Here is a 26,366-nt window from a genome sequence, read left to right as displayed (position 1 = left end):
CACACGGTCCTTTTTGGGGGAGCAGATGCGAAGTCTGCTCTAGTGGGGCCTGTGGGCTAGAATTAGCGATGCACTTCTGTTTATGAGTTAGCACACGTGTCTTTTTGTTTCCTGATACCTTCTGCATAATGAAGTCAATGAGAGTTAAACTCCTCAGCTGTGATTCACATATTCATTAATCTCCTGCAGTAACAAGTACAAATTTTACAGCGCATACAGTACGCTTATTACCAGTGTAAACAACTTGCTGCATCCAAAAAAAGTGTTGCAGGAATTAGGTCCCATTGTATTGAACTGAAGGGAAGAAGAGTTAGGAAAATGTGCTGTGCGCTGCTGCCTGGGCCCAGACGGCTGTGATCTGGTTATTGCACAGCAGTAATTCTGGATCTTCGAGACAGCGCCATCGTTTGCACAATTGTCATCGGAGTTTGCTGAGGCCCTCCAGGAGTTGACAGGGATTTAGCAAGCCCTGGGAGTCACTAAAAAATGCCTGAAGAAACGGCACATCAGAAAGCAAGACAAATTTTTTATTTAATATAACAATTCAGGGGTGAAATGATGGCCAGGCAAAAGCAGAGAGAAAATCATATTGGGTTTCTTCAGCAGGAGCTCCTGAGGCAGCTTCCTTCCCAGAGATCACCCCTCAGGCTGGGTTTTGGGATCACACAGTAAGGCATACCCTTCTCCCAAAGGGCTCCAAAGGCATTTCTGTGCCATATCGGCTCCCACCCAGTCTCGACAGAGTTGCACTACTGTGGACTATTGCACTATTCCCTTCAGAAACCCACCCGTGGTACCCGTGCAGCTGTAGCACAGCAGATGCCTCTAGGATTAAAGAGAATGTGGTGTGACCAGGATCATCTTCATAGGAAAGGCTGAAGGAACTCACTTCTTTTCAAGAAGAAACATCCCTCTCTTTCTTCCCACTCTTTCCACAGCCAGTAACTGTGCCTACCCCTTCCCTGGAGATATCCAGGTTGCTTTGACTTAAATAAATTACAAGCTCAGCATCCCCTTGGCTCTTAGGCATTTGCAGAAGGATCATTTTCCGTTTCCCAAACCCCTTTGAGTCAGCGCTTGTTCATGTTTTAGAGGATTTTCCCCTCTTTTCTTCCCCCAGTGAGCTGAAGAGGAACAGGATCGGGCTTGTGATATAATATTGTGATATTTCTTGTGCTTTCTGCCCCTCGAAGATTCAACTCTAATCCATGTTTTCTTCCTCCTGTGAAATGAAGTCAGGATTACCAAGGCTTCTGGTCCTGCTACAGGGAAGCTCTGAGCCAGATGAAAATACTGTGTGGATGGAAGCATTTAGCAGGTTATTAGCTCAAGACTGCCTATAAAGATGTACGGAGAGGAGCATCTCTGCAAAGGAGGCTGACATGTTTAGTGACATGAAGTGGCTTGACTGTTAGCTTCTATTTTTTTCTTTCTAAATGACAAGACAAAGCCACCTCTGCTCTCCTCCAACTCCCCTCACCCTCCCAGCCATCCCCTTCCCCCTAGATGCTTGGTGTTTCTTCTTTTTAGAAGGGAAAAAAAAAAAAAAAAAAAAAAAAGAAAGGGAGAGAGACATTTTCTTTCACACAAGCCCTCAGAATTACAGTTCATGAACTATTCAGTAAACTGACCGGCATGAACCTCCCTTCAACGGCCTAATCTAAGGGGTGGATCTATGTGTTTTGTTGCTTGTCAAAAACAATCACTGCTCGGCCCATTACATTTACAGCACGTCGTCCTTTAATTGGTGTAACACACTGAGGGCTGAAAGGAAGAAAGTCCTACAAAAGCCCCCGAGTGAATGAACCCTGACTCACACAAAAATACTCTTCAGAAGTTCAGAGCTGGGCACTAACAAGGGAGGTAGAGAGTTAGTTTGAAAAGGGGTTAAGTTCAGAAATGTGCCACCTTGAAGACCCTCCCATCAAAGCCATGATAGCATTGACAAGATGCAGGGGGAAAAAAGTTAATATTCCGGCCTTTCGGGTTTGAAGGGAAGGCAGGGAAGGGCTGGAGATTCCTCCCGGCTCCCCTTCCCGGTCTAACCCTTTTCACTTCGGGGCCGCTCTCATTGTGTCCTTCGACTGCTTAAGAAAAAATACGAGAGAAAAAAAAAAAAAAATGTAAAAAGCCCCAGGAATAGAGAAATGCAGCCCAGCCCGGGCCGGCGGAGCGCTAACCCAGCCCGGGGCAAAGCCTTGTCCCCCCTCTGAACACCGCCTCCCGCCCGCTCTCCCCGGCCCTTAACGATTAGACTAATTAACAAAATCGATGTTTAAACGCCCGAAGCCACGCTTCGGGGAGAGAGCGCGGCGACGGTGCCGGGCCCCCGTGTCCCCTCGGTCCCTGCCGCCGCGGCCTCTCGGCGCTGCCCAACGCCCCGCGGCGGGACCGGGACGGGAACCGGGACCGGCCCTGAGCCCTCCGCCCCGCGGGAAACGCCGGCAGCGGGGCTCGGGGCTCGGCGGGGCCCGGGATGGGGCCGGGGCCGCCGCTCCCCTGCCCCTTCCCTTCGGCCCTGTACCTCCGCTGACACCTCCTCTTCTTTCTTTTTTCTTTTCTTTTCTTTTCTTTTCTTTTCTTTTCTTTTCTTTTCTTTTCTTTTCTTTTCTTTTCTTTTCTTTTCTTTTTTTCTTTTCTTTTCTTTTCTTTTCTTTTCTTTTCTTTTCTTTTCTTTTCTTTTCTTTTCTTTTCTTTTCTTTTCTTTTCTTTTCTTTTCTTTTCTTTTCTTTTCTTTTCTTTTCTTTTCTTTTCTTTTCTTTTCTTTTTTCCTTTTCTTTCCTTTTCTTTCCTTTTCCTTTTTCTTTTCTCCCGTCCTCCACCTCTACACGGACTGTCGCTGCTGCGGGATTTTGCGCTCTCTCTCTAAAGATACAATAACTATTTTGATGTAAATGGCGAGCCTTGGGTGGGTCCCAGGGGTAGAGAGTTAATGATTCTTCTTACACCGGGCTGTTCTTTCACTTTTCCTGCGCGCACCATGTTAATAAATTAATGCACCTTTCATTGCTCCTACACGCATCAAACCTCAGCTTTGTATTTTGCGGCCTGACCCTCGTTCCTACACTTTTGTGAGCAAGTTGCCCCCATGCTAAGGCTGGGGCACTTTTAAATGCAGCCCCATAGTCCTACCCAGGTTTGTAATCCGTCAAAAAGCCGTTGATTGCTGCAAGCGTTACTTTTCATTAAGAAAACTTAGAAGCAATTTGGAAGAACCCTTCTCAATGAATACATTTACCCCCAAATGCTTTTTATTCTTCGCCTATACTTGATGAGTTTCTCTGGCACAAATCAGTTCTTACAGGCACAGAATGGGCAATCCCCTGATCCCCATCAATTGTCATCCAGAGTTTGGGCCACTTTGACCGCCAATAGTGGGGAAGTCAGAGCTAATCCTCAGAAGGAATCACGGGAAAAGAAAAGCAACAATAACCAAGTCAAGCGTAAAAAATGAAAGAGAAATCTCTATTATCACTCACTACATTTCCCAGCGATGTACTGAAAAAATCAGCTCGTTTGTCATTCGAGTCAGACACCCGGAGAAGAATATGGGGTCGTGGTGGGTTGGTAGACTCACACGACGTAAGGAACAATATTTTAGAGCAAAAGGCCTCTTCATTTGCCAAATCCTCCTCACATCCGCCATAACCATTAAATACAGACTGACTTTATTCTCTATGGGAAGAACAAGGGGAACGGAGCCTTCAGCCACATAGCCAGACAAAAGTCCAAAGAGCCGGGGACCGGGGAGGCGAGGCGGGAGGAGAGCCACCATCCTCCTCCGCACCGGCCCGGGCCCTGGCTCAGGGGGTCTGCGGGGGGACGAGGGGCGTCGAGGGGGGGTGGGAGTCGGTGTTTGGGAAGCGGGGTGGCTGTCTGTCAGTCTGTCTGTCTGTCTGAGGGCGTGTGAGCAGGTGAGCTTGCAGGGGAGTGCGTGAATATGCGGGGCCGTGCAAGGGTGTGTGTGTGTGGGGGGGGGGGGGGGGGAGTGTGCAGGTGTGCAAGGGGCTTTGTGGATGCGAGGCATTCGGGCGCCCCGGCCACCAACGCGCGTGTGTGCGCTTGCTCGCCACCGCGCGAGAGCGGGCGAGGGGTATTCACGCGTGAATACGCGGGTGTGGGTCGTGTACGCGCGCAGGAGATGCGCACACGGCGGGGCACGGGTGAGGAGGGACGCGTGCGGAGGGAGAGAAAGGTGTGAACGCGGGAGAGAGGCGGCCGTGGGTGCGTGTAGCCCGGGCACCCGGTCCCGCGTGTGCGTGTGCGTGCAGGGCAGTGTGTGGCGGGGCAGGGGGGCTGACCGGGGGGCTGCCGGGGGCGAGAGAGACAGTGAGACGTTTGAGAGGCGGCAAACATTGCCGCTTTCCACGCTGACACCTACAATTAGCCACAAGAAGGCCGTGAATCCTTTACTCCCCGGCCAAGCGAGGGGCAAAGTTAGCGCTAATAGCCAGCTGCCAAGCCTCCCGCGGCTGATGCCTTTCGGGCGAGTAAACAACTTTATAGCCACCAGCTCGCTGCTGCGCGCCCCGGCTTTTGCGGGGAGCTTCCCCAAAGCCCCATGGGGTGTCCTTCCTCCCCCCGCCCCCGGGGAGAGCTGCCAAAAGCTGAGGGGCTTCGCTCAGGTTTGAGTCTGTCTGCGGGCAGCGAAGGGGCGAGAGGAGACGGGGGGCAAGGGGGAAGGGAAGGGGCGCTGGCCCCACTCGTGCTCCGTGGGGAAGGAGGTGTCCGTGTGCCCGCAGGCAGCGGGAGGGAGAGGCGGAGAGGCCTGAAGGCTGCCGCCAAACTCCTTCCCCAGTTTTTAAAAAGTCGTAGCTCCCCGCAGGTCCACGGGTGCCTGGCTGCCGGGTTTTGATTTTTCGTTAGCGTGAGGTTTATTTTTCGCTCTATTTTCTTGAAAGCAAACGAATAAACCTTTGAGGAAAGCTACCATTTTTATTCCCCGCCCTCCCCCCCCCCCCCCTTCTTGTCTTGTCCCCACCACCCCGCAGATTTCAGGGCAAGCCCGTCTCTTGCTGCCGCCGTGTTTCCCCCCCCTGAGCGGGCTGCTCGGTATCCCGCAGGCTCGGTGCGGCGGCGGCGCACACCGGGGCCCGGCCCATCCCGGCCGCCGGCCCCGGGGAAACGGCCTGGCCCCGCTCCGCAATTCCTGCCGGGGAGCAGCACCCCGGTCGCGGTGTCCTGCCCTGGATTTACATAAAAGTGCGGTCTCTTTGCATCATCCCTCATCTCGAAGGGTGCTTGAAGAACTCGAGACACTCTGCAGTCCTAATTAGTGATTTTTGTCCTCTTGTTACGGGGCTCAGCATCTCATGCAAATGAACTCTTCATCGCCGGCACCATTACCCCTGCGCCAGAATTAACTGACTCTTATCTTTAATGATATGCCGCTGAACTTCTCGGAGCCCGGCTAGCTTTTTATCTTGATTACTCTAATCAATAAGAAATGATAGAGTAGAATTATAAACTCTATTGGCTTTTGAATGTTGCCGACAAGCCCTCTAGATGCGCTCCCTTTTCATTGTTATTTATTAAAATGATCTTCAGCTAACAGCGGATGCAAATAGGGAAATGAGCCAGCGAGGGGGCCCGGCACGGAGGGATCCCCCCCCCGCTTTCGGGAGCTCTGCTGGGGGTGGGCTCAGATGGGGGCAGCGGGGCTTTGTAAACAAATGGCTCTTTTTTGGATTTTTTTTTTTTTTTTTACGAGAAGAGCGAGGAAAAAAAAAACCAACAACAACAAAACAAGAAAAACCAAACCAAGAAACCAAACCACAAACTCCCAAGCACTCCCCCTTCCCAATAAATTAGGACATAACCTTCTCCCTCCTCCCCGAGACCCGGCGCCCCCGGGAGCTGCCCCGGAACGGGGGGACGGGACATAGGACAGGCACGGACGGGTGACGGGGTTGCTGCCCCCGGCCTGCCGCTTCCCCAAAGGGCCAGATCCTGGCCTGCCTCCCGCTTCTTCCCCCCAAAAAAGGAGCCAGGCGCAGGGGTGCAGGATCCGGCCCGATCCCCTCGCCCCCCGCCGCCCGCAAGCGAACGCTCGCCCCCCGCCGCCGGTAATAGGGGATCAATATGAAACCAGCAGCAGCCCAGGCCGCCGTAAAGGAGACTTCTCCCCAGCCTCGTCTGTGCAGGGCTGGCCGGGACTGCGCCCCGCACTCCGCCGCCCCCCGCCCCAGCCCCCTCGGTCCGCACGAAAACGTCTTTTCTTATCTGTCAGCAGTAATTAGATATCCTTGCGGTGACAGAGAGATGCACAGCACCAGCACTTTGTCTCGGGGGGAAGGAATACGTGGGTATGCGCGCACACACCCCCCCACAAACAGCGAGCTACAATTTTGCCGCTGCCTTCCACACACCCCCCCCCCCTTTTGTTTCCCCCCCCCCCCCCCCCACTTTTTTAACCTAAAAGAGTGGAACTGAAGGGGCCGGGCCGTTGCCCGTCGGTTGCGCCCGCTGCCCGCGGCGGGGACAGCCCCTGCGAAGGAATTCGGGCACATCCCGGGCTGGCAGCGCCGATGGCTTCCCCGCAGCCTCTCCTCTCTTCGCCCCGCTCCTTTCCTTCCAGCCAGGAGTCAATTTGCTGTCAGTGCTCGAGATTTTAGCTAAATTGTTAGATGGGTGCGAGGAGCGGTTTTTAGATGCAAATTTTCAAGGCTGTCGAACAGCAAAGGATAAATTTAGTTATCTGCATGAAAATGAAACCTTTCTTAAACGAATTTCCAGGGAAGAAACGCGTTGGCTAAAATAAGAGTGGTCTGGGGACCGTAATTTCGTCCCTCTACGAGAGGCGAATTTCACAGCGTTTCTGAACCGCGGGGCTGAAGTTATTTCAAACCCCGGGTCTTTGCGATCATCCATCGGAGAAACTCTCCATATTGATTTCCCTCCGGAGCCTTTCAGCCTGTCCGTGGCGTACCAACTCCTGCGGCAATTTTTTTTTTTTTTTTCCTTAACAGTTTAATTACTTTGAATACTTTCAGTATGAACCTGTGCTTATCTCTTAGGGAGGTAATTAACCAGTGAAGAGAAGCAATCGCAAGATTCAAGATGAGTTGGACGAGAAAAATAAAATTAGAAATCCATGAGGGACAAAATTGTTTTTCTATCCTCATATCAGGCACGTTTGTGGGATTTTTTTGGGTGGGTTTTTTTTTTTTTTTTTTTTTCGGACGACACACAGACACATAAAATATGTAATTGGCGTATAATGGAGCTATATACAGGGTAAGACTAACAAAGTAGTCGTAGGCATGAAAATTGAAGTTGTGTGCCACAAAGGCAGACCTTTTCATGGGGGAAGGGCTGAACGTAGCAAAATCATGTAAAATCTCCGTTCTCAGTAACATCTCGTTATTAGGAATGATGACTAAACCTCCAGGATTATTCTGGACTCTAAGTTATCAAGAGCCCACTAATTTCACATTAAAACCCATTGACTGCAACAGCGTGATTGAAGGGTTTTTAACAATTAACATAATCAGAAAATGAGCGGAGATAATTTTTATTCAACTCATTACTTTTTAATCATGTATTTCTTTTAATTAATATCTGCTCCGTGAAAATAACAAAAAGCCGAGTCCCAGCGCGGCCCCGGGCAGGGGAGGCGACCCCGGCGGCGGCGGGGCCGGGGGCGGCAGGGCCGGGGCCGGGGGGGAGCCGGGGCAGGGCGGGGGGGGGGCCGGCACCGCTTCCAAAGCCCCTCAAAACAACCCCCTCTCCATGCAAAAAAACCCTCCAAACCAACCCGCTACCTTCTCTCTGGGGCTGACCAGGGGGGAGAAAACGGCTTGTGTCCGGTTCTCAGACCCCCAGCCCTCCTGGGGGGCTGGGAGGGAGAGAGGGGGTGAAACTGGAGGTCCGAGAGCCGGACACATGCCCAAGAGGTGCAAGACAGCTGTCGGACGGATCTCATGGAAAGCAGGGTCTGGCCCTAGTCGGTGCTGGGGACTCTCCAGTCGCCCCCCAGCTTTCACTGGGAGCGAAGGTGTTGAAAAACCCGTGGGAAATTCCCCGGGATCACCCGTTCCTTTTTTTTTTTTTTTTTTTTTTTTTTTTCCAATCATTTGTGGACAAAGATACGCAGGCTCTGAATAGCTGGAAGATGGTGGGACACCAGTTCGCATCAGACCAGTCCAAAACATCCACAAACCCGTTCCTTTGCTGCTGAGAAAGGCTTGCCCATGTTGCTAAAGAATTTACAGGTTTGTGTTGAATGAATAACTCCTCTCTTTCAAACACTTCAATTAATACGGTCTAGGAGGAGCCGGAAAATAAAATATTATTCTTTTCTTGACTCCCACAGCCTGGCCTCTCCTCTGCTGCTGAAACTTTCCTTCTCGATGGGATGATCTGCTTGGGGTCCCTCACCCCTGGAAGGAGCCAGTGCAACTGTCTCCTTGAATATGGAATAGGGCTAAATCCTGCCAGCCAGAGATTTCAGGGGCATGCAGTGGCCAGATTGCCTGGACCGGCTCTGCAGACAGGCTTGTAGAGTTCTTACCAGCAGAGAAAGATCGACTACACAGTATTAGATCAGTTTTAAGTCTGGAAACGGATTGTGGAGGTTTTTTCTGTGGTTTTTGTTTAGTTTTGCGTTTTTTGGGGGGAGGGAGACGTGAAAAACGAATTTGAAAAAGAAGCTATTAAAAATAAAATATCCATAAATATCATCCCAGCAGTACAAGATGCATTCACTGCATGTGGTATTTACATCTGAGATCCTATTTGTGGGGTATTTTTTATTAAATAAATTCCATGTGAACCCTTGGAAGAGGGGTGGTGAGTGTCAGGTCACAGCAGAGGGCCCAGGACTGAAACACGGCAACGAACACTGCGAGGTGTGACGGCAGCTTCTGACAAAATTTCATCAAGAGTCTTCAACTGCCTGTAGCCTTTTGGAAGTGCCTGTTGGCTCTTGCTAGCATAAGGGAAGCCATCTGGTATTCCATATTATGTTTATAGCCTCTTGACCAGAGCGTGCTCCCTTTCTTGCACGCACGCAACCTCGGTGAACTCCACTGAGCAGACTTGCAAATTCACAGCTGAGAAAGTTTGGCCCTTTGTGGAAACCACAATGGACCAACTCTGGTGACATACGCCGGGCGGTAAGAATCCTTGGCTCTTCCCAAGTCCCTCGCAGCTCCCAACAGCCCCATCGTGGCTTTCCTGCGGCACGAGGCTCACAGCTTCTGGCCATTTTGGAGTGCGGTGCCTGCGGCTGGCTGAGGCTGGGTGGGAAGCAGCCATGGTGGACTTCACTCGCTGCGCCCCAGGCTGTCCCTTCCACTGGTGTTTATGCTGACTCCTCACCTGCAGGCACCTTGCTGTTAAAATACCCTGAAACTGTGCCAAAGACTCTTTTTGCCTTTTTTTTTTTTTTTCTCCCAACAGTCAACAGAGATGGGGAATACTTCAGGTAAGATTGCAGCTATGTAGGATAATCAGTCCTTACGTTCTGAGGAGAACTTTACTGAAATAATCCATCATATTTAGGGCCACTCTGCTATTACAGCTCATCTTGCTGTGATCTTCTATCCAGAGAGGAAAGGAAGAACTTTCACTAGGGAATTAGTAAATAGATAATTTTCTACTACTAAGGTAAAAGGAAGTACCTAGGTGAATCACAAATAGGTGTAAAGTGAAGAACTCATCAGGGCAGATATATTTGAAGTGGAGACACCTGTCAAAATGTTCTCCCTTAGCTCAGGTGATAAACTCACATGGTCACATCAGGTCCTGCACCATTGCTTCAATCCCAGCCATATGTGTGCGGGAGGGAAGGACTCCTGCTCCTGTGGGACTGCTGGAGGGTGTTCTGGACCCCATCTGGAGTTGCTGCAAGTAGAAGGAATGAAACTTGATGGGTGCAGGAGGGAATCCAGCTCCTGCGGAAGCTGGCCCATCACTTCCCTTATGAGTCGTGTTTTAGGCCTTTGCTTTGGGAACTTGGTGGAATTCAGTAGGCACATCTGAGTAGCACGAAGCAATCTGTGCAAAAGAGAAGAACGGTTTTGGGTTGCGTCCTTCTGAAGAGGAGCCTGGGATGATACCACACTGACACCAGGGTAACTGAAAGCAGAATTCAGCTGACTGGGTATTTCTGAGCATGGACAGTCATCCACGCTTCAGTGAGCTATAAAAAGAATGTAACTTTCATACTATTTGTGTTGATCAAGAAGTTATTTGTGGCAATTTCACGATTATGCTGCTTCTAATGTTTCTGGTTTGTTTTAAACATAATTATCTTAAAAAGTCTTCCCCCCCCGGCATACTTCTGTTCTTTTTCTATACATTAGCTATTTCATCAATATCGTCCTGTTTTAGTGTCATGAAAGATATCCAGTTTAACAGCTCTTCTTTCATTTCATAATGAATGGCACAATTAAGACTTAATTAGATGCATATGAGTAAGGAAACGCCACCCAGGACCTTAAATGTGGTATCATTCAGTTGCTCAAGTGCAGCATCCTGAAAAAAAAAGCAAACAAAAAAACACCCTTAAACTTATTTCAAGATGGATTTTTTCAGACTGGCATAATTGCTTGCTGACAATTAATTGTTTTCTAGTCATGATTCTAAAAAGATAATGTACTTTTTTTTTTCTTCCACAGCAAAAATTCTGACAGGTGCATGGAAATGACATTTCTCTGTGCATTGGATTCACAGAGAGTATTATATGGAAACATTTAAGGTCTAAGCAAAGATCATATGGCACTATCTATGATTTCTCAAGCTATTGCAGTGTTATACACATACAGAAAATAAAAACCTTCAAATGAAGATGTGGGGTTGTTTTCCCTCTTCAGAACTGTGATGATGCTAAACAGGGAAGAGGGTTAGCTGATGAATGGCCTGATGTTCTCTGTGTATCTGGTTGGAAACGTGAAAATTAGTGCTGGCTTTCTGGCTCACCATCTCAGGTCACTTCAGTTCCTTCTGATACCTTAGCCCCAGGGACAGGACAGCATCCAAGTCTCCTCCACTCATCTTGTTCTGGCTGAGGTGGCCTGAGTATCCACCAGAGGCTACAACAGCCATAGGCTTCAGGAGTGGGTGGCTATGGAGAAATGCAGATGGGTCCTGGGCAGGTCTCTGTGGACAGTGCTGGTCAGAAACGTAACCTCTGATCCCTCGAGGATGTCAGATGGAGGTTCAGTCCCCCTTTCTCCTCCCTCACCCCCTCACCAAGTGAACCAGATAGCCAGAAGGAGGTGTTGGTTGTGCTAGGTGGCATCTAACTCTGACTGAATTCTGGCATGGAGGAGGTTTATGATTCTCCAAAATGAGAATGTGGTGGTCTGGATTAGGGTGAGGAAAATTCCTCTTCTCACAATTTGCTGTATAATTGATCCAGACAAACGCATGGCAGACCCTGGTCAAGCTGGCAAATCAGGCACAGTAGATCCGGTCAGCAGCTCTTTAGAAAACCTCCTGCTATTAGTCCTTTTTCATTTCATTGGTAATTTCAGGAAATAATCCCTGAATTTGCAGAGGGTTCCTAAAAAAGCATTCTGTATGAGACACCGTCACCTATTTCCTGTGAGTCCAAAACACCTGAAGTTTTAGTTGGTGACAGCAGTTTCTTGTACTCACCTAGAGAGTGTGTCTTTGCACTTCCCGTGTCTGGCTTTCCTTGATTCCCAAGCAGCCAATGCAGTGTTATTGCTCCCAAGTGCTCATGGCTGAAGGACAGGATTTGGCATCTGATAGATTTGGGGGTTCTTCTGAATTAAATTTGGCATCTGATAGATTTGGGTCTTCTGAATTAAAGACTGAAATGATTGTAAATCATTTAAAAACAGCTTTTTTCCCCGACTTGTTATTTTGCTCATTCTTTGTGGTTTAGTGCAGATGTGACTCTGTCTTCTTGTGCTGCGTGAAAATGCTTTCATATTCTTCGCTACGCATGTAGAAAAATAATGCTCCATCAGGACTGTGCTAAGAGGCACGGTAGCTCAGGCTGGTCAGAAACAGTGCAGTCAGACAAGTGTTTGTCAACTGTTTTTAAACAAAGCCCACATAGTCTTTTGAAGATAAGAATTGGCTCGAACCATTACACAGTATTGCTGGGATAATTTCCACTTGCAACTAATCAAAAATGAGTCTACATGCCAATAATTTATTTAATGTCTTTATTTCCTCACAAGTTCATTTTCTTGGGTGTGGTGGGGATGTGTGTGTGCCCTTAATTTATTGCTTTTGTGCAACTGTCGTCTTGACTGCCTTCTGATGCTCTGTGAAGTCTGGAAGATGCTCACTGAATAGGGTGATGCGCTGTTAGGCTTCGACATCAGCCATGACCAGCACAAGAAGGATCCAGCATTGGCCCTGTGAATTAACAGGGACATGCAGGGCTGTACTGGAGACAGGGAAGAAAAGTTTTCTATAGGTAGGGGATGGCTGTGCAAAGAAGACGTAATAAGCTGATCCTTTGCTCATGCCGAGCTTTGCCATCTTTGGAACGAAATCATTGAAGATTAAAAGAAGAAAAAGATTTCCATTTTCACAACCTCAGAGACACCTCTCTGCAGGCAACCCTCACACCTCCCTGCTCTCGCTGGCCCCTATTCCAATTGAGGAGTTGCCTGTCTCCTGGGAAGCAGTTTCAGGTCAGGGGGCAGAGCCCTTTCTCCCCTCTGAGCTGCTGCCTGCCCCCTCTCCCTTCCTGAGGCTGTGCCACTCCCCAAGCACTCAGCCTCCCAGTCCTCTCTGGCTCATTTCCCTCTTTATTCCTTACATTCAAGGTATCACTTAACTTTCTGCCTTGACATTTACAGTCTGTCCCTCCTTTTCCAGCCCTTTGGTTAAGAGGCTTTATCCAAGCCATCGTCTTTCAAAGATGCCAAGAAAACTCAAAAAAAGATGTTGGTTCTCGGCTCAGAGTGGCGTAAATCAGTAGAAAGAGCACTGAAGGCAGCAGGGAGACAAACAGAGAAGAGAACCAGCTTCACAGCTTCGAACTGCTCATTTTCCCTGGTTCATACTGCCGTCTCCACAGATCCAGCAAGATGGCATAGGGAATCAATATTCATTTGATGTGTTCTGTTTCTTCGTTGTTAAGACTCCTCCTTCTGCCAAATGATACATACTTTTTCCTGTAGTCAGGGAAATACTTGGACGTGTTGTCAAGAATAACTGGGGCTATACAACCACATAAGACTTCCAATATTTTTAGTGTTATTTCTGACATTTCTTGGCCAAGGCCAAATCTTGCTTGCTTTAATCATGAGTACAACCCCTTTGATGAGGTTGAGCAGAAAGGTAATGGCACCACTCATATAAGAAAACTAACCGAGTTTGCTCGGCAGCTTATTTTGTCAGTTAAGGTAAATGCTGATTTCTGCCTGATAACATTTGTCTATTATCAGAGAAGAGGCCCATGTCTTCTTCAGGCCCTGTTTCTGAACCACAGCTGAAAAAGTTAGTGACCTTGTAATTTTGCTCTGTAATGTCATGTTTATTATTATAAAAATGAGATGTACTTAATGACCAGATGTCTTCCTTACAAGTCTGCAGCAATGCATTTATTAATGCTAAAAATGTTTATATTCTGGTAGTGTCGCAGAGATTTCATCTGAAACTCTTAAGACGTGTTTTTTCCCCCTTCCTGTTTTTTCCTTCTTCTTTTTTCTTTAATTTTTTTGTGTTTTTTTTTTTTTTTTTTTAAATCCTCTTTTTTCCCTCTTCTTTTTTTTTTCTCCCCCTCCCTTTTCTTTTCCCCTGAAATCAGTTTTCCACTCCCAGGAGGGTATTTAACTCACTCCTGGTTAAAGACCTTTTTTTACCAAGACCTGGTAAAACGTTTACCCCCTGGTAAAACGTTCATCTTCTTGACCCGCGAAGACGAACACGCAGCTCTGCCCCCTCCGGCCGCTCCTCTCCGGTGCCCGTCAAAGCCCACGGCAGGGAGAGCCCCGGTGGGGAGGGCGAGCGGCTGCTCTGGCGGGTGTGTGTGTCTGTCCATCCCTCCCCGGGGACGCAGATGCTGCCAGGGCGGTGTGGGACACGCCGAGGGTCCTTTCCATCCTCCCGGCGCCCATCGGTGGGGCCATGCGTGGGAATGCTGCTGCCCTCTCCTGGGGGGATGCGGGCGGGCTGGCCGCGCCGCCCCTGCCCTCCTGCCTGCCCTCCTGCCTGCCTGCCAGCCCCTGCCTGCCCTCCTGCCTGCCTGCCCTCCTGCCCGCCGCCTCGGGCTGCCTGGGGGGTGCAGTGCAGGGCCACCCTGTCCCCTGCGCTGAGCAAACTCTCTGGCTGAGGGTCGCTCAGGGGTGGCAAGCATCTCCTGTCCCCCTCTCAGGGCTGCCGGCTTGGTGAAGGCAGCACGGCTGCCCCAAAGTTTCTTGGTGTCTGGGATAGCCCTGCTAGTGAACTAAGCAAGGCGGGGGGACACCCTCTCCCCCCTGGAGCCACCCGGCCACATGCCTCCTGCTAAGCAGCTTCAGGCTTCCAAACACGGTGGCCTTGCCGGATGTGGTCCCCGAATCTGCAGGCGATGTGCGGGGGTCACTGCCTGGCCTCAGCCAACACCTCGGAGGCTGGGCAGCGGGTTACAGGGAAGCTCCGGCACCCAAACCGGGGCCCTCACTCTCATCAGTTTGCAAGTACAGGCGATCTGGTACATTTTTGTCCACACGCTGTCATTTCTCTGTGTCATACCTGTGACATGGTTTTCGTTTATTTTCACCCATCGCTTTGAAAGCCGTTTCTTCAGAACTGGGGTATTCAGCCCGCTCAGAGAAGTCAGGTGGTCTCTGTTGGGTGGTTTGCCTGCCTGACGGCATCTTTATCATCACTTTTACGGCTGTGTTTTCACCTGGCAGCACGAATCCATCCTGGCCATTCCATGCTGAGACATTTACTGCATGACTGGCACAAGGTGACACCAAACTGGCAGAGGTGGGTACAGCTGGTCACACGGGAAACCGGTTCAAGCAGCATTGAACTCCCATCAGTTGCCACAACCGTCACACCGCCGTCAGCCAGCGCTGTGTGTCTCCTGTCGACGGTGCCACGCGTGGGCTACCAAATCAGCTGCAAGAAACGGATGGGAGCATTCCTGCCTGGATCTCTTATTCCCGCAGGCACCACAGTATGGAGTTGCAGGGCTATGCTCTGCCTCTCTGACGTGTGTCTGACCAGAGCGCTAAAAAACCCAGATTTGGTCAAAATCCCGTGGGGATCACTGGACAGGGCTATAGTGACATGGGTCAGGCACGGGGTCAAGGTCCTGCCAGTCAGAGAAGTTACTAGAGAGCCTGGCACTCCAGCTCCCGGCCGGGGGGGGTTACTCGCTGCTGCGCTCGCTCCTCCTGCCCTGGGAAGAGTTTTCCTTCTGCGACTGTGGTTTTACCGGGAGGTGGCCACGGGGAAGTCTGGGGCCAGGTGCCCACAAAGGTGAGCGGCGTGAGATAAAACGGTGCTCTGGAGGTGCTTTGACCGCAGAAAGGTGCGGTATGTTCGTCCCTCGTCACCCCTTTTCTCTGGTTTGGGGGATATATAATTTTTTTTTTTTTTCTAATTGTCGCTCTATTTTCAGTATTTTTCAAAGCCGCTTCCCACGCGACAGATACTTTTAAATCCCCTTTGCGGGTGAAAAGGAGGGTTTCCTGGAGGAAACGTATGGCACGGAAGCTGCGCTGCGCAGGGAGCAGAGCGTGTCCCGGGTCAGGAGCACCCTCCCCGGGCACCGCATCCTCTTTCCCGGGCACCGCATCGCCTTTCCCGGGCACCGCATCCCCTTCCCGCGCCCGGGGGCTGCGGCCGCCATACCCCGGCAGGAGCCCACCCCGTCCCCGCCCTGCACTAGGCCCCGCCCCTTGCCACGCCCCCTCCCCTCACCGCGGCCAATGAGCGGCGGCGCCCGGCGGCGGAGGCGGGGCCGTTCCTCGTTCCGCCGCTTCCGCTTCCTCGGCGCGGCCGCTATGGCGCCGGTGCGCTGCCTGCTGCCGCTGCTGCCCGCCCTGGCGCTCGCCCTCGGCCCCGCCGCCGGGGAGCTGAGGCGGCCGCTGGCGCTGGGGGAGGCGGAGGAGCTGGCGGAGGAGCTGTGGGACGCGGGAGGGCTGCCCGGTGACCTGCCGGAGCTGGAGCCCGAGTGCCGCCGCCTCCTGTCCGCCTTCGCCGAGGGCAGCGCGGCGCTGACGGGCTGCCTGGGCCGCCGCGCCCGCCCGGTGCGGCTCTGCCAGGACTGCCACCGACACTACCAACTCCTCCTCGCACAGTACGGCAACATCGCCCGCGCCGTCGGGGTGCGTCCGAGGGGGGAACGGGCGGGCGAGGGGGGCGCTGCCAGGCGGCCCGGGGCTGCGGCCCGCCCCGCCCCGGTGGCGGGTTGGGAGTGGGGTGGGCCTGGGCTGTTTCCTTGAGGTTTCCAGTCATGTCAGGTCTGTTCCAGGGTTAGCCGGGCACCGAGAGCGGGCCGGGAATGTTTGGAGCCGTCTGGCCGTGACGGCTGCCTGCTGCTGGCCGGTGCGGTGGCCGGGCCGGTGCAGCCCGCTGCCAGCGTGACTGGGGGCAAGCAGCTCCACCTGTGGAAAAAAGCTCTGCTCCTCGGTGCAAGTGGAAAAACTCGAGTCGTTCTTGCTGATGTAGCAATACCCAGAGGAGCTCTCTGGCTTGCAGGTCGTTGTATGGCACTAATGAGGAATGCTGACCGGGCTGTGTTGCCTGGTGCTTCTTGGAAAATTGATGGGCTCTGAAGCAGTGGCGAGTGATGCACGTCCTTTGTGGGGGGCCATGTCGCAGTGTTCTTGGCTCCATAAAGCGCTGGCTGGAGCCTGTGGACTCCACTAGTGGGAAACCTTGACTGAAGCTGGGTTGTCTGTTTACATCCTCCAGGCTCTTGATCATCTTTTTTTTTTTTTTTTTCATTTCCTAGTGTTGTAGGTGGTTCGTGGCTAGTATTGCATGCTCTTATCCAGTTTATCCATTTGCAAAAGTTAGTCCCTATGTGACGTGAGGATGACAGTAGTGGATCAGACCAAAGGACCTTTGTCCGTTCTCTGATGACAGCTAGAAGTGGGTGCCTGGTAAGAGTACAAGCAGAACACAAGTTTATAGTAGTGTGTCACCCAGACTGTGCTTCCAGTGTAGAGATTTCCGAAGTTGTATTTAGAATCGCCATTTATAAGAAAAATCTGTTGCTCTTTAAACCCAGTTAAACTTCTGGTGCTGCAGCATCCTGCTGCAAACTGTTTCACAGCTTAGTTACCTGTTGTGTGAAGAAGTATATAATTTTCTGGTTTTGATGCGTTGTCTGCTTGTTTCCCCTCACCACTTGCTGCTCGTACTGGAAAAGGGCACGGAATGTTTGTTTGGTGATTGTCCTCTCCAGGGCAAATACCTCGTCAGTGGTCTCTTGTTTTAATTTGCAAACCTGTAGTCTATTTGTTTTGCATATGGAAGCTGTTTCATACTAGTGCTAGGTAATGTGAAAGTGAGAAATTGAGCATGTGATTCTCTTGGGTACTTTCAGCATGTTTTGGCTAAGACTCGGTTGCCAAACATATCCCAGTACTTAAAATATGTATGAACTCATTGCAGCTGCTGTTCTAGAGTACTGGTGGCTTGGGAGGGCTGGTCCAGTGTGTTATCTGGAAGACACATCTGTATTAGAGAGCGTTTGGCTTTCCTTCTATGCATGGATTAACTAACCAAATAAATAAAAGAGGTGACCTCTTGCAACCTCAGCCCATGATTGCAAGTCCTCAGATACCTGATGTGTTTATCTTTGCCATCCTGCAGTAGTTATAGTGCAATGTAAAAGAAGCAGCCAAGTTAAGTTCTGGACATCTCTGAAATGTAAAATCCTCCTCGCTAGGCTTATTAAAGAATAAACTAGGCAAACCTCCTTAAGGCATGATATAGGTTTACTTGATTCAATTTGGATTTAAAGTGCTTTTTCCCCACTCATGAATCCAGCTGGTGAGGAAATTTCACAGTTAAAGGCCTTTGTGAAGCAACCAGAGAGTTTCCCCGCATAAATAACTTCCTTGCATATCTGTTTGCAATTTAGTAAAAATGAAAGCGGTTGAATGTAGGAGTTGCCAGATGTGGCAATATTTGACAGTTGAGTCTCCAAGGGAAACTGCTTTTTTTAAAAAAATCAACCTGTTTTAACAAAGAGAAGCAGAAACTGGATCTCTCATAAAGCTCTGTAAGAACATGTTTCTCATTAAAGAGATTATTTTCTCGTATCTCCCATGTCACTTATCAAAGAGGCTTTTGGCAGCTTTGGCAATTTTGAGGAGTGCTTAAGTCAATTTAGCAGCCAGAAAACAGAAGCTACAGCACAGGAGTCAGCTGACTGGAGGTCATGGTCTCATATCAGTGGTTTGAGGGGAAAAGTAAAGCTTTGAAGGAGAAAAACATAGTTCTGAATTCTGATAGGGATACCTCCAGTTTATTCTGTAATCACTTTTATAGTCACTCTGTATTTTTTTTTTTTATTAACGTGGTCCGGAGAATAAGTTGCTGTAAGAGTTGTGCCCGTGCCTGCTTTGAGGATGGGGTGCATTGGGTGGCTTGGTGAGACAGATGAGAGTGGTACCTTCTCCTGGGAAGGACAAGAGCCCGGCCTGGTCACAGGCTTTGGGGAGTGCCCACAGGCGCTGCTTTGAAGGGCTGCTGTGTTCCTGGTATCGCTGCATCGGGGGAAGCTTGCTGCTGAGACAGTACGTTGGTACAGTGGTTTTGGAGGTTGTTTTCTGTTGTTTGGGTTTGATTTGGTTTGAGACCAGTCCGTTGGTTCAGCTCCTTCAAATATTCCTTCAGCCTAACAAGAATGACCCCATCCTTCTCTCTGGCTGCACATGCCTTGAGCTGGTTCCGCTGTGCCCAGAAATGGATGAATAAGAGCTACCTGGCAGGGGAGGTCATGTCCCTCTGCTTGCTTTTCTTTCTTTGCAGTCACATGCAGTCCTAGTAGGTCTTCAAAGATCACGTGCTGTGTTGCTCGTAGTGTGAATTGAAGGATCAAAAGATTTTTATTGTTCCATCAGTTCTGCTCTGACTGTTCTAGAAATATTGATGGGATGAGACTCGATTGTTCAGCTGTGTGTGTCTAAAATATGTTTCAAAATTTTCCCTTTTGTATTTTTAAAACTTGATTGCTTTTTATTTTGTTTTGTTTCTTTTTTCTTCTAGAATTCTTCTGAGAGCCACAATTGTGCCAAAAGCATCTTGACCTCAGACAGGCTGCAGATAGTTGTGACCCTTTCGGTGTTCTTTAACGAAACCTGGGAGGCAGCCAACTGTGCAAGTATGTCACTCATTCTGTAGCTTTCATGCTGCTGTTATGACTTAGCCCCTAAAATTTGCACAGGTCAGAATTGTATGTATTTATTTAGATACAGTCAGTAGATAGCACAAAAATGCTGAACTAGAGCCACTCCAGTGAGACCACTCCAGAGCTTTTTATTCTGTAAGGCCTACTGCCAAAATCTGAGGGCACTAGTCTGTCAGAAAACTTAGTTGTTATGTAAATATTTCTTTTAGGCTCTTCTTTCAAAAGGTAGTGTCCTGTGTCTGGTTATTTTTCACAAGAAGCTGGGGTGGGACACAGCTGGTCGGCTGACGCAGGCTAGACAAAGGGGTATGGATGCCATGTGATGCCATGCTCAGCATATAGCTGGGGGAGCGGGCTGGGGCTTTTCCTGCTTCCCATCCATGAGCAGTGGTATATTAATCAAGTTTTCTATATTCCTTTATTGGTATCGTCGCTGTTTTATTCTTTCCTTTGCTGTTCTGTTAAACTGCCCTTATCTCAACCCAAGAGTTTTGCCTTTTTCTTCCAATTCTCCCCCTTCTGGGAGGAGGCGGGGGGGATATGAGTGAGTGACTGTATGGCTCTGTGTTGCCAGCTGGGGCTAAACCACGACAGGTAGTCATGTCAGTTTTCTTTGTGATCTACAGACCTTGCTGGAGATTTTCCTTGGCTTCGTGGTGGTTTCTTCTATTTTTCTTCATCTTCCCATTTTTTTAAAGACTTGCATAAGAAACTTTTCCTTGTTTGTTAATAAAGTCACTAATTCTGGAATGCTTACACATTGAACAGTATCTGCCTCCACAGCCATTCTTTTTATTTCATTTTGGGGGTGGAGGGTGTCCAAGTCTATCACTGCTTCCCACTGTCCCCATGCTGATGGTGCTGTGCCACGCTTACAGCTGAACTGTGGCTTTTTGCAATTCTCCTGGTGTGGGAAGTGGGACCCCACAGTAATGGCTGCAATAGAAAACAGAGGGAATAGCATTGTGGAGTTGAGTGTTAAAGACGCTGGGTTTGCTGCAGAGGTCCTTGAGAGCCCAGAAGAGTTTGTTTCCGTTTGTGAGTCTGGGCCGTGTGAGGACTGGAGAGGTGGTACAGGAGGAGCTCTGTGCTCTCCTGCCGTGTGTAGCTTGTGACCTGTGTGCTGGCTGCCCAGTGTCCAGCTGAATGTTCACCCTCAGCACTGATGGCGCTTCCTTCTTTCCGGGAATTACAGAATCACAGAATGATATGGGGTTGGAAGGGACCTCTGGAGATCATCTCGTCCAACCCCCCTAGGTCGACCTAGAGCAGGTTGGACAGGAACGTGTCCAGGCGGGTTTTGAATGTCTTCAGAGATGGAGACTCCACCACCTCTCTGGGCAGCCTGTTCCAGTGCTCTGCCACCCTCAAAGTAAAGTTCCTCCTCATGTTTAGATGGAACTTCTTATGTTTGTGCCCGTTACCTCTTGTCTGTCACTGGGCACCACTGAAAAAAAGACTGGCCCCTTCCTCTAGACACCCACCCTTTAAGTATTTATAGGTGTTGATTAGATCCCCCCCTCAGCCTTCTCTTCTCCAGACTAAAAAGACCTAAGTCCCTAAGCCTCTCCTTGTAAGAGAGATGCTCCAGGCCCCTAATCATCTTTGTGGTCCAGAATTCTCCAGGAATTCTCTAGGATGTTGGATTGCTCTCACGGTACTGTTGCTGAACATCTAAATTCCCAAACCACTGTTGTTTTCAAGGGTCTGTCTGGTTAGAGCACCTGAAGTGGGGTGGAAGGAGTAACGTGGTTGAGCCTGGGAGTGGGAGGAAAGCCCCAGAGCTCCCCTCCAAGCTGGTGAAATGGTCAGCTCTTTTCTTTAACAATAATAACCTATGCTCTGAGTCTGCCATTGTGTTTGTGGTTTAGCTGTTTCCTGGGTGCTCTCCGTTTCATCTCCACTGCTGGTGCTTCTGCTTTTGCGTAGCGGCTGTTACTGTTGCTGGGCAAAGCCAGATTTGCAGGGTAGAAAATAAAAGTAATGTCTTGTTTTATCTTGAAGTCCAAAGATAATTCAGACCTCCTCTTCAGAAAGCTCTTGATAATAGTCTTCATCTTTCACTTAATCAAGGCCAATTAATTCTGAAATATGTTCTCGATGAAGGGTTAGGTCAGCAGGTCTGAGACATCAATGGCAGGCAGATAAGGAGACCGCAGTGTTGACTAGACCTGTCTTTTATAGTCGAGAGCTCTTTTTGCAGGAGTGGAGTGTCTGGGGCTTGTCGGCTATGGAAATGTTAGAAATTAGAATATCCTGATGTTTTTCTTTCTCTTTGACAGATTGTTTAAAGAACAGCAGTGAGGGATTATCAAATTCTACTGTAGAATTCCTGGATTTATTCAATAAATCTCTGACATGTTTTGAACATAACCTTCAGGTATTTATGCTGTGTATTTAAGAGAAGCACTAAATCCTCTAATTGCTAGCAAAATCTTATGTGTGCTGAATAAACTGCAGATACATGTTAGGCAAATAGACTGCTGGTGAGTTTGTGAATTTTAGGTAGATAAAGCCATGATCTGTAAAATGCAGGTGTTTACAGATTGAGAGCCTAAAATTAATTCTAATTGATATTCACCTTGACTTCATTTTGTGTGTAATTGCAGTGCTACTTCACATCAGAATTTCTGAGTTCACAATAGTTGATAATTATATAGTAAGAAACACCATGTCTGCATGCTGCAAGTCTCTCTTTCTACCTCTTTGGAGAACTGTTGTCTTCTGACTTAACAATTCAATCTTTAAATAGCCTTTTGATAATGTAGACTCGTTCAGACAGACCAGTACCTTAAATCATTGCAACAATTCTTTTGACTAGTAAAATTAATGGTAGACAACATTTGTCTGTATTGCAAAGGCAATATAATTCGCTTAGTGAAATAAGCGTGGTGATTGTCCTCAGAGAAAATGCCCTAAATAGCCTAAGAAACTGTGCGTATTCCATTTCAGTCAGAAACTGGCCAAGTTCTGGGATCATTCAGTGGTAGAAATGAGAAATTATGGGTATGAAACAATCTCTGAGGAGACTGGTTTTTTTATTATTAATCATTTTTAGGAAATGTGCCTTTTTGGGCCTTGCCTGGGAGCAGTGAGGACTGGCCTATTGATCAGTTCAAGTGTCTGAACTAGAGCTTAACCCAGTGGTCAGTTGGTAGCTGATACAACCATTACTGGGTTAGAGTATCTTTAGAGATTGTAGTTTCGTTTTCAAGTGTGTCAGATTGCATTTGGGGGTGGTGAAGGCCACAAACGAAAAGGATTACTTATTATGGCAAAGTCTGTCCCTGTCAGTGCAGCTCAGCAGTTAACAACAGTTTCTTGTTAGGTATGGGCAAACGAAACCCAAACCACAGTATTAAGGAACCTGATCTCTGGCTCCAGAATAATGTTTAATTACTGGTAATTTTTTTTTTTTCCTCCTTCTGGGAACGGGTACTTTAAAAATAAGTGTTGTTTTTTTTTTTTTTTTTAAAAAAAAAAAAGCAGCTGGTAGTTCAGGTAGCACTTTGAGATACATAAGCTGCAGGAAATGCATCCTGTCCCTAATGAATTAGAGGTGGTCCCTTTTCCTCCTGGATTCTCATGTGAGTTGTCTGTCTGGGCCCCTACTCAATCTAGGATGCTAAAAAGTCTGGATTTTGGCTCAAACTTGGCTCTTGTTTTTAAGGTTTTTTTTATAATGCCCTAAAACTCTGTATGAATGCTGTTTTATAACCCCAGGGACAAACCGTCTATCTGTCACCAAATAACTACACAGAAGTATGTAAAAACTGCAACGAAACCTACAAAATGTTGAATGACCTGTATAACAACTTGCAAAGGATGAACAGGCAAGGTGGTGAGTCTGGGCACTCTGCGCACTTGTGTATCGACGTGGAAGATGCAGTAAGTATTTATTAATACTGGGCAGAGAGGCCTTGTCATGGAGCTCTTTATTTACCTGAGCCTTTTGCCCTTGTCTTGCTAGGGATTGCCTTTTCCCTTTTGGTGTGGGGCAGTAGGGACAGCGGTGTCTTTGTCAGGCTGATGTCCCCAGGGGAAGAAGTTATCTCCGTGGGGCTGTCTCACTCGCTCCTGTCCTCAGTCAGTGGAGCAGGAGCTGACTGATGCTCCTGATCGCCTGAGTGTGTTCCAGTTTGAATAGCTGCGCTTTAATTTCTTGTTACTGTGAAGGGGATGGATTTAAAAAAAATAAAAATCTCTTAATCTTCTGGCTTTTAATGCGAAGCTTTACTGCTATTGTTCTAGCCAGTGTAATAATTGTTTCCTTATTAGAGCAGCTGTTTCTAGGGGTCCTCAGCATTGGCGACATATGTTTGGAAAAAGCTTTGTTATATTGTGGGGGTTTTTAAGTGGTTGGGCAAAAGGAGCGTTGTTGAAAGTGCGGGATTAGCCCTGTCCCTGCAGGCTGTCAGTGAGTTCTCTGGGAAACAAGCATGTGGCAGTTTCTACAGTATATCTGAATATAGCCTGGTTTTGAAGCTTGTATAAGTTTTGATGTAAAATCCTGGATCTATTTAAATTCTCTGTTTCTACATTTTCAAGGGTTGGCTTGCTTTTGAGGGGAGATCTGTTAAGGTGTTGTTTTCTGAGATCATATTTGCACACTTGAATGTCTTGAGACCTGAGTGTTTGCTGTGCTGCCCAGCAGAAGTGCATGTGCTTGCTTTCATGGCTTGCTTATGTCTTTCTTTTAGATGAACATCACTCGGAAGCTTTGGAGCAGGACTTTCAACTGTTCTGTTCCCTGCAGTGACACAGTCCCGGTGATTGCGGTTTCCTCCTTTATTCTCTTCCTACCTATTGTTTTTTATCTTAGTAGCTTCCTTCACTCCAAGCAGAAGAAGCGGATTCTCATTTTGCGTAAGTGATGGTGCTGGCATTTCACTGTTAAGAGTTGGGTGGTGCCAGGGATGCGCTTGGCGCTGGTGGGAGAAGGGGCCCAGCCGGATCTGCCTGCAGCTGCGCTGACGGCACTAATAGCCACTATTAGTCGGCTGCTGTCCCCTGAAGAAGGCTGGAAAAGAGCTTCAGCCATATCTTTTCATTAAAGTTTCTGGACATGAACAGAAAGCTGTTTGCAAGTCTGCATCGGCTAAATAGAGGGAGTGGAGAGACTAGTTTTGTGGAATTCTTTGTGTTTAATTTTCATATAATTTTTCCCTTTCTAGCCAAGCGTATCCAGTCAAATGCCAGTCTTGTGAACATCCAAGAAAAATACAGCTGAGCTGCAGAACAAAACCTGAGAACTGCTGCTGGTATACAGTGGGTACAATTGTGTTGGAATGAGGCCGGCACAAAAGAGGAGTTAATTATGGTTTAGTGTAATGATACAGAGCAACACAAGTTAAACAAAATGCTGTCTGACTTCTAAGCAAGGACATTAACAAACATGACAAGGCAGGGCTGTGTGACACTGTATGGACTCTGGTTTTGAAAAATCTGTGGGCTTTTTTCAGCCTTGAGCTAAAGCTGGTGTTTTTCTGTTTCTAAGCTTTTGTACTTCTCGTCAATAGAATAGCTACGCTTTCCTTGCATGGTGTTTTTCCATATTTATTGTATTCATTTCACAGAAACCTGAGATTCTGAATCTTTTTGAGGTAGTTTTCATACAAGACAAAACTTGAAATAATATTTGATGTTCCTGCTTGAAACATTATGTTTAATTTCACATATAATATTCAGTCTTGCCGGACTTGGGATGGACAGAAAACCTTTGAGAAAAAGTTCTTCTTTCCTGTACTGATCTAAAGTGATGCTGCTGGTATCTGTTAAAAAAACCAACCAAACAGAAACCACACAAAAAAAACAAAAGGCATGAAATATGCAGAGAAAGTGGTAATATATATTGTCCATAGCCAGAAACAAAAAAAAAACAGAGCTGCCAGTGCTAGACTTGAATAGTAATCATTGATGACTACAGTATTCAGTTATCTCTGAAACAGGCGGTGTATTTAGTCATTTGCGCACTTTAACCACTAAAATCATTGCTTTTCAGATGTTAAATTTTCAGACGCTTATTTTAGATGTCTGCTTCGGTAACTGAATGCTTCACTCTTTGTTTATTGTTATTTCCTTTACTTTTTAATTATAAGGTGGTTTTTTTTTTTTCATTTGTTGTTGCTTTTGTAGGGAAGTGAGGTAAAGTCAAGTCACTGGAGATGCTGAATTTCCTGGTCTAGAGATTGCTATGGTGTAATACAGAGGTGTTTACAGGAACTTTGTAGGGGAAAAGTTACTTTTTCTAGATAATATGTATTTTAGTGGTAAATGAACCAGAGGGTTCTCTAACTTAAAAACTGTCCTGAAGGACAGTGAAGACACTGTGTTGGGAATTGATGGCTTTCAAGAAATAGTTTCAAAAACAAGGCATGTGAAATAGATGAATGTAAACAGATTCAAGCTTGGAGATTTCCAAAGCTGATGGAGAAATTCATACAGTAACGGTGGGGATGGGTAGTGCTGCTGACGGGCTGTGGGCACACTGCAACAGCTGCAGCGATACCGACGGTTCGGTTTGGTTGCGATGGCCCTGATTCGGGAGAGTGGTGGACTCGAAATGATTTATAGCTGTACTTGAGGTTAATGAATCTTTGCTCACATTTTTAAATCTGTTTTCTAACCATGAGAGAAAAATGAATGGCCGTTACAAAATGGTCATTAAAAAAACCCAGACATTCTCTTGGAATTTGTGTGTCTGACGTCTGTTGAAAAACCCTGTGAAATAGTCTTATGTATTTGACTCGCTTTGGAGCCTAGAATGTTCAATTTTTCCTTTGCACTAAGGCTCAAATAAATATATAACGATGTAACAAAACAGTCCTAAAGCTCTTCAAGTCATTGGTTGTTTTTCTTGTTATTTTTTGTGGGTTTTTTGAGTTAGGACATACTGTCAAGTTTTAAAGTCAAGCTGACAGTATGTTTCATATTAAGTAAAATACTGTGTTAGCGATATTGGTCCTGCTCAAACGATTACCTTTTTGTATTTTATCACTAAGAAGTGTTTATCTCCCTCTGTTAAACCTGTGAATTACTAGGTCAACAGTCAGATTGTTTTAGGTAGTTTATA

At 47.8% G+C, this 26,366-nt stretch overlaps 1 protein-coding gene across 1 annotated transcript; it reads left to right on the top strand.

Moving 5' to 3' along the window:
- The first annotated feature begins 15,926 nt into the window (after window positions 1-15,926).
- Window positions 15,927-26,107, top strand: OSTM1 (osteoclastogenesis associated transmembrane protein 1). Its single transcript, XM_074150762.1, has 6 exons — window positions 15,927-16,256; window positions 19,153-19,267; window positions 21,577-21,674; window positions 23,018-23,182; window positions 23,995-24,160; window positions 24,469-26,107. Exons 1-6 carry the CDS (start codon window positions 15,933-15,935, stop codon window positions 24,522-24,524), a joined length of 924 nt encoding a protein of 307 aa, XP_074006863.1. The 5' UTR covers window positions 15,927-15,932; the 3' UTR covers window positions 24,525-26,107.
- Window positions 26,108-26,366: the final 259 nt, after the last annotated feature.

Source organism: Numenius arquata, chromosome 7, assembly GCF_964106895.1.
Source record: "Numenius arquata chromosome 7, bNumArq3.hap1.1, whole genome shotgun sequence".
NCBI classification, from domain to species: Eukaryota; Metazoa; Chordata; class Aves; order Charadriiformes; family Scolopacidae; genus Numenius; species Numenius arquata.
Note: the sequence above shows the minus strand (reverse complement) of the source record. Positions and strands in the feature narration are given on the sequence as shown.

Bases quoted from the DNA above. Each gene is read 5' to 3' on its own strand.
- OSTM1 (XM_074150762.1), top strand. From the start codon at position 15,933: ATGGCGCCGGTGCGCTGCCTGCTGCCGCTGCTGCCCGCCCTGGCGCTC. The intron at 21,675-23,017 runs GTATTTATGCTG...TTATAACCCCAG, and splicing joins GTTTTGAACATAACCTTCAG to GGACAAACCGTCTATCTGTC. The intron at 23,183-23,994 runs GTAAGTATTTAT...TCTTTCTTTTAG, and splicing joins GTATCGACGTGGAAGATGCA to ATGAACATCACTCGGAAGCT.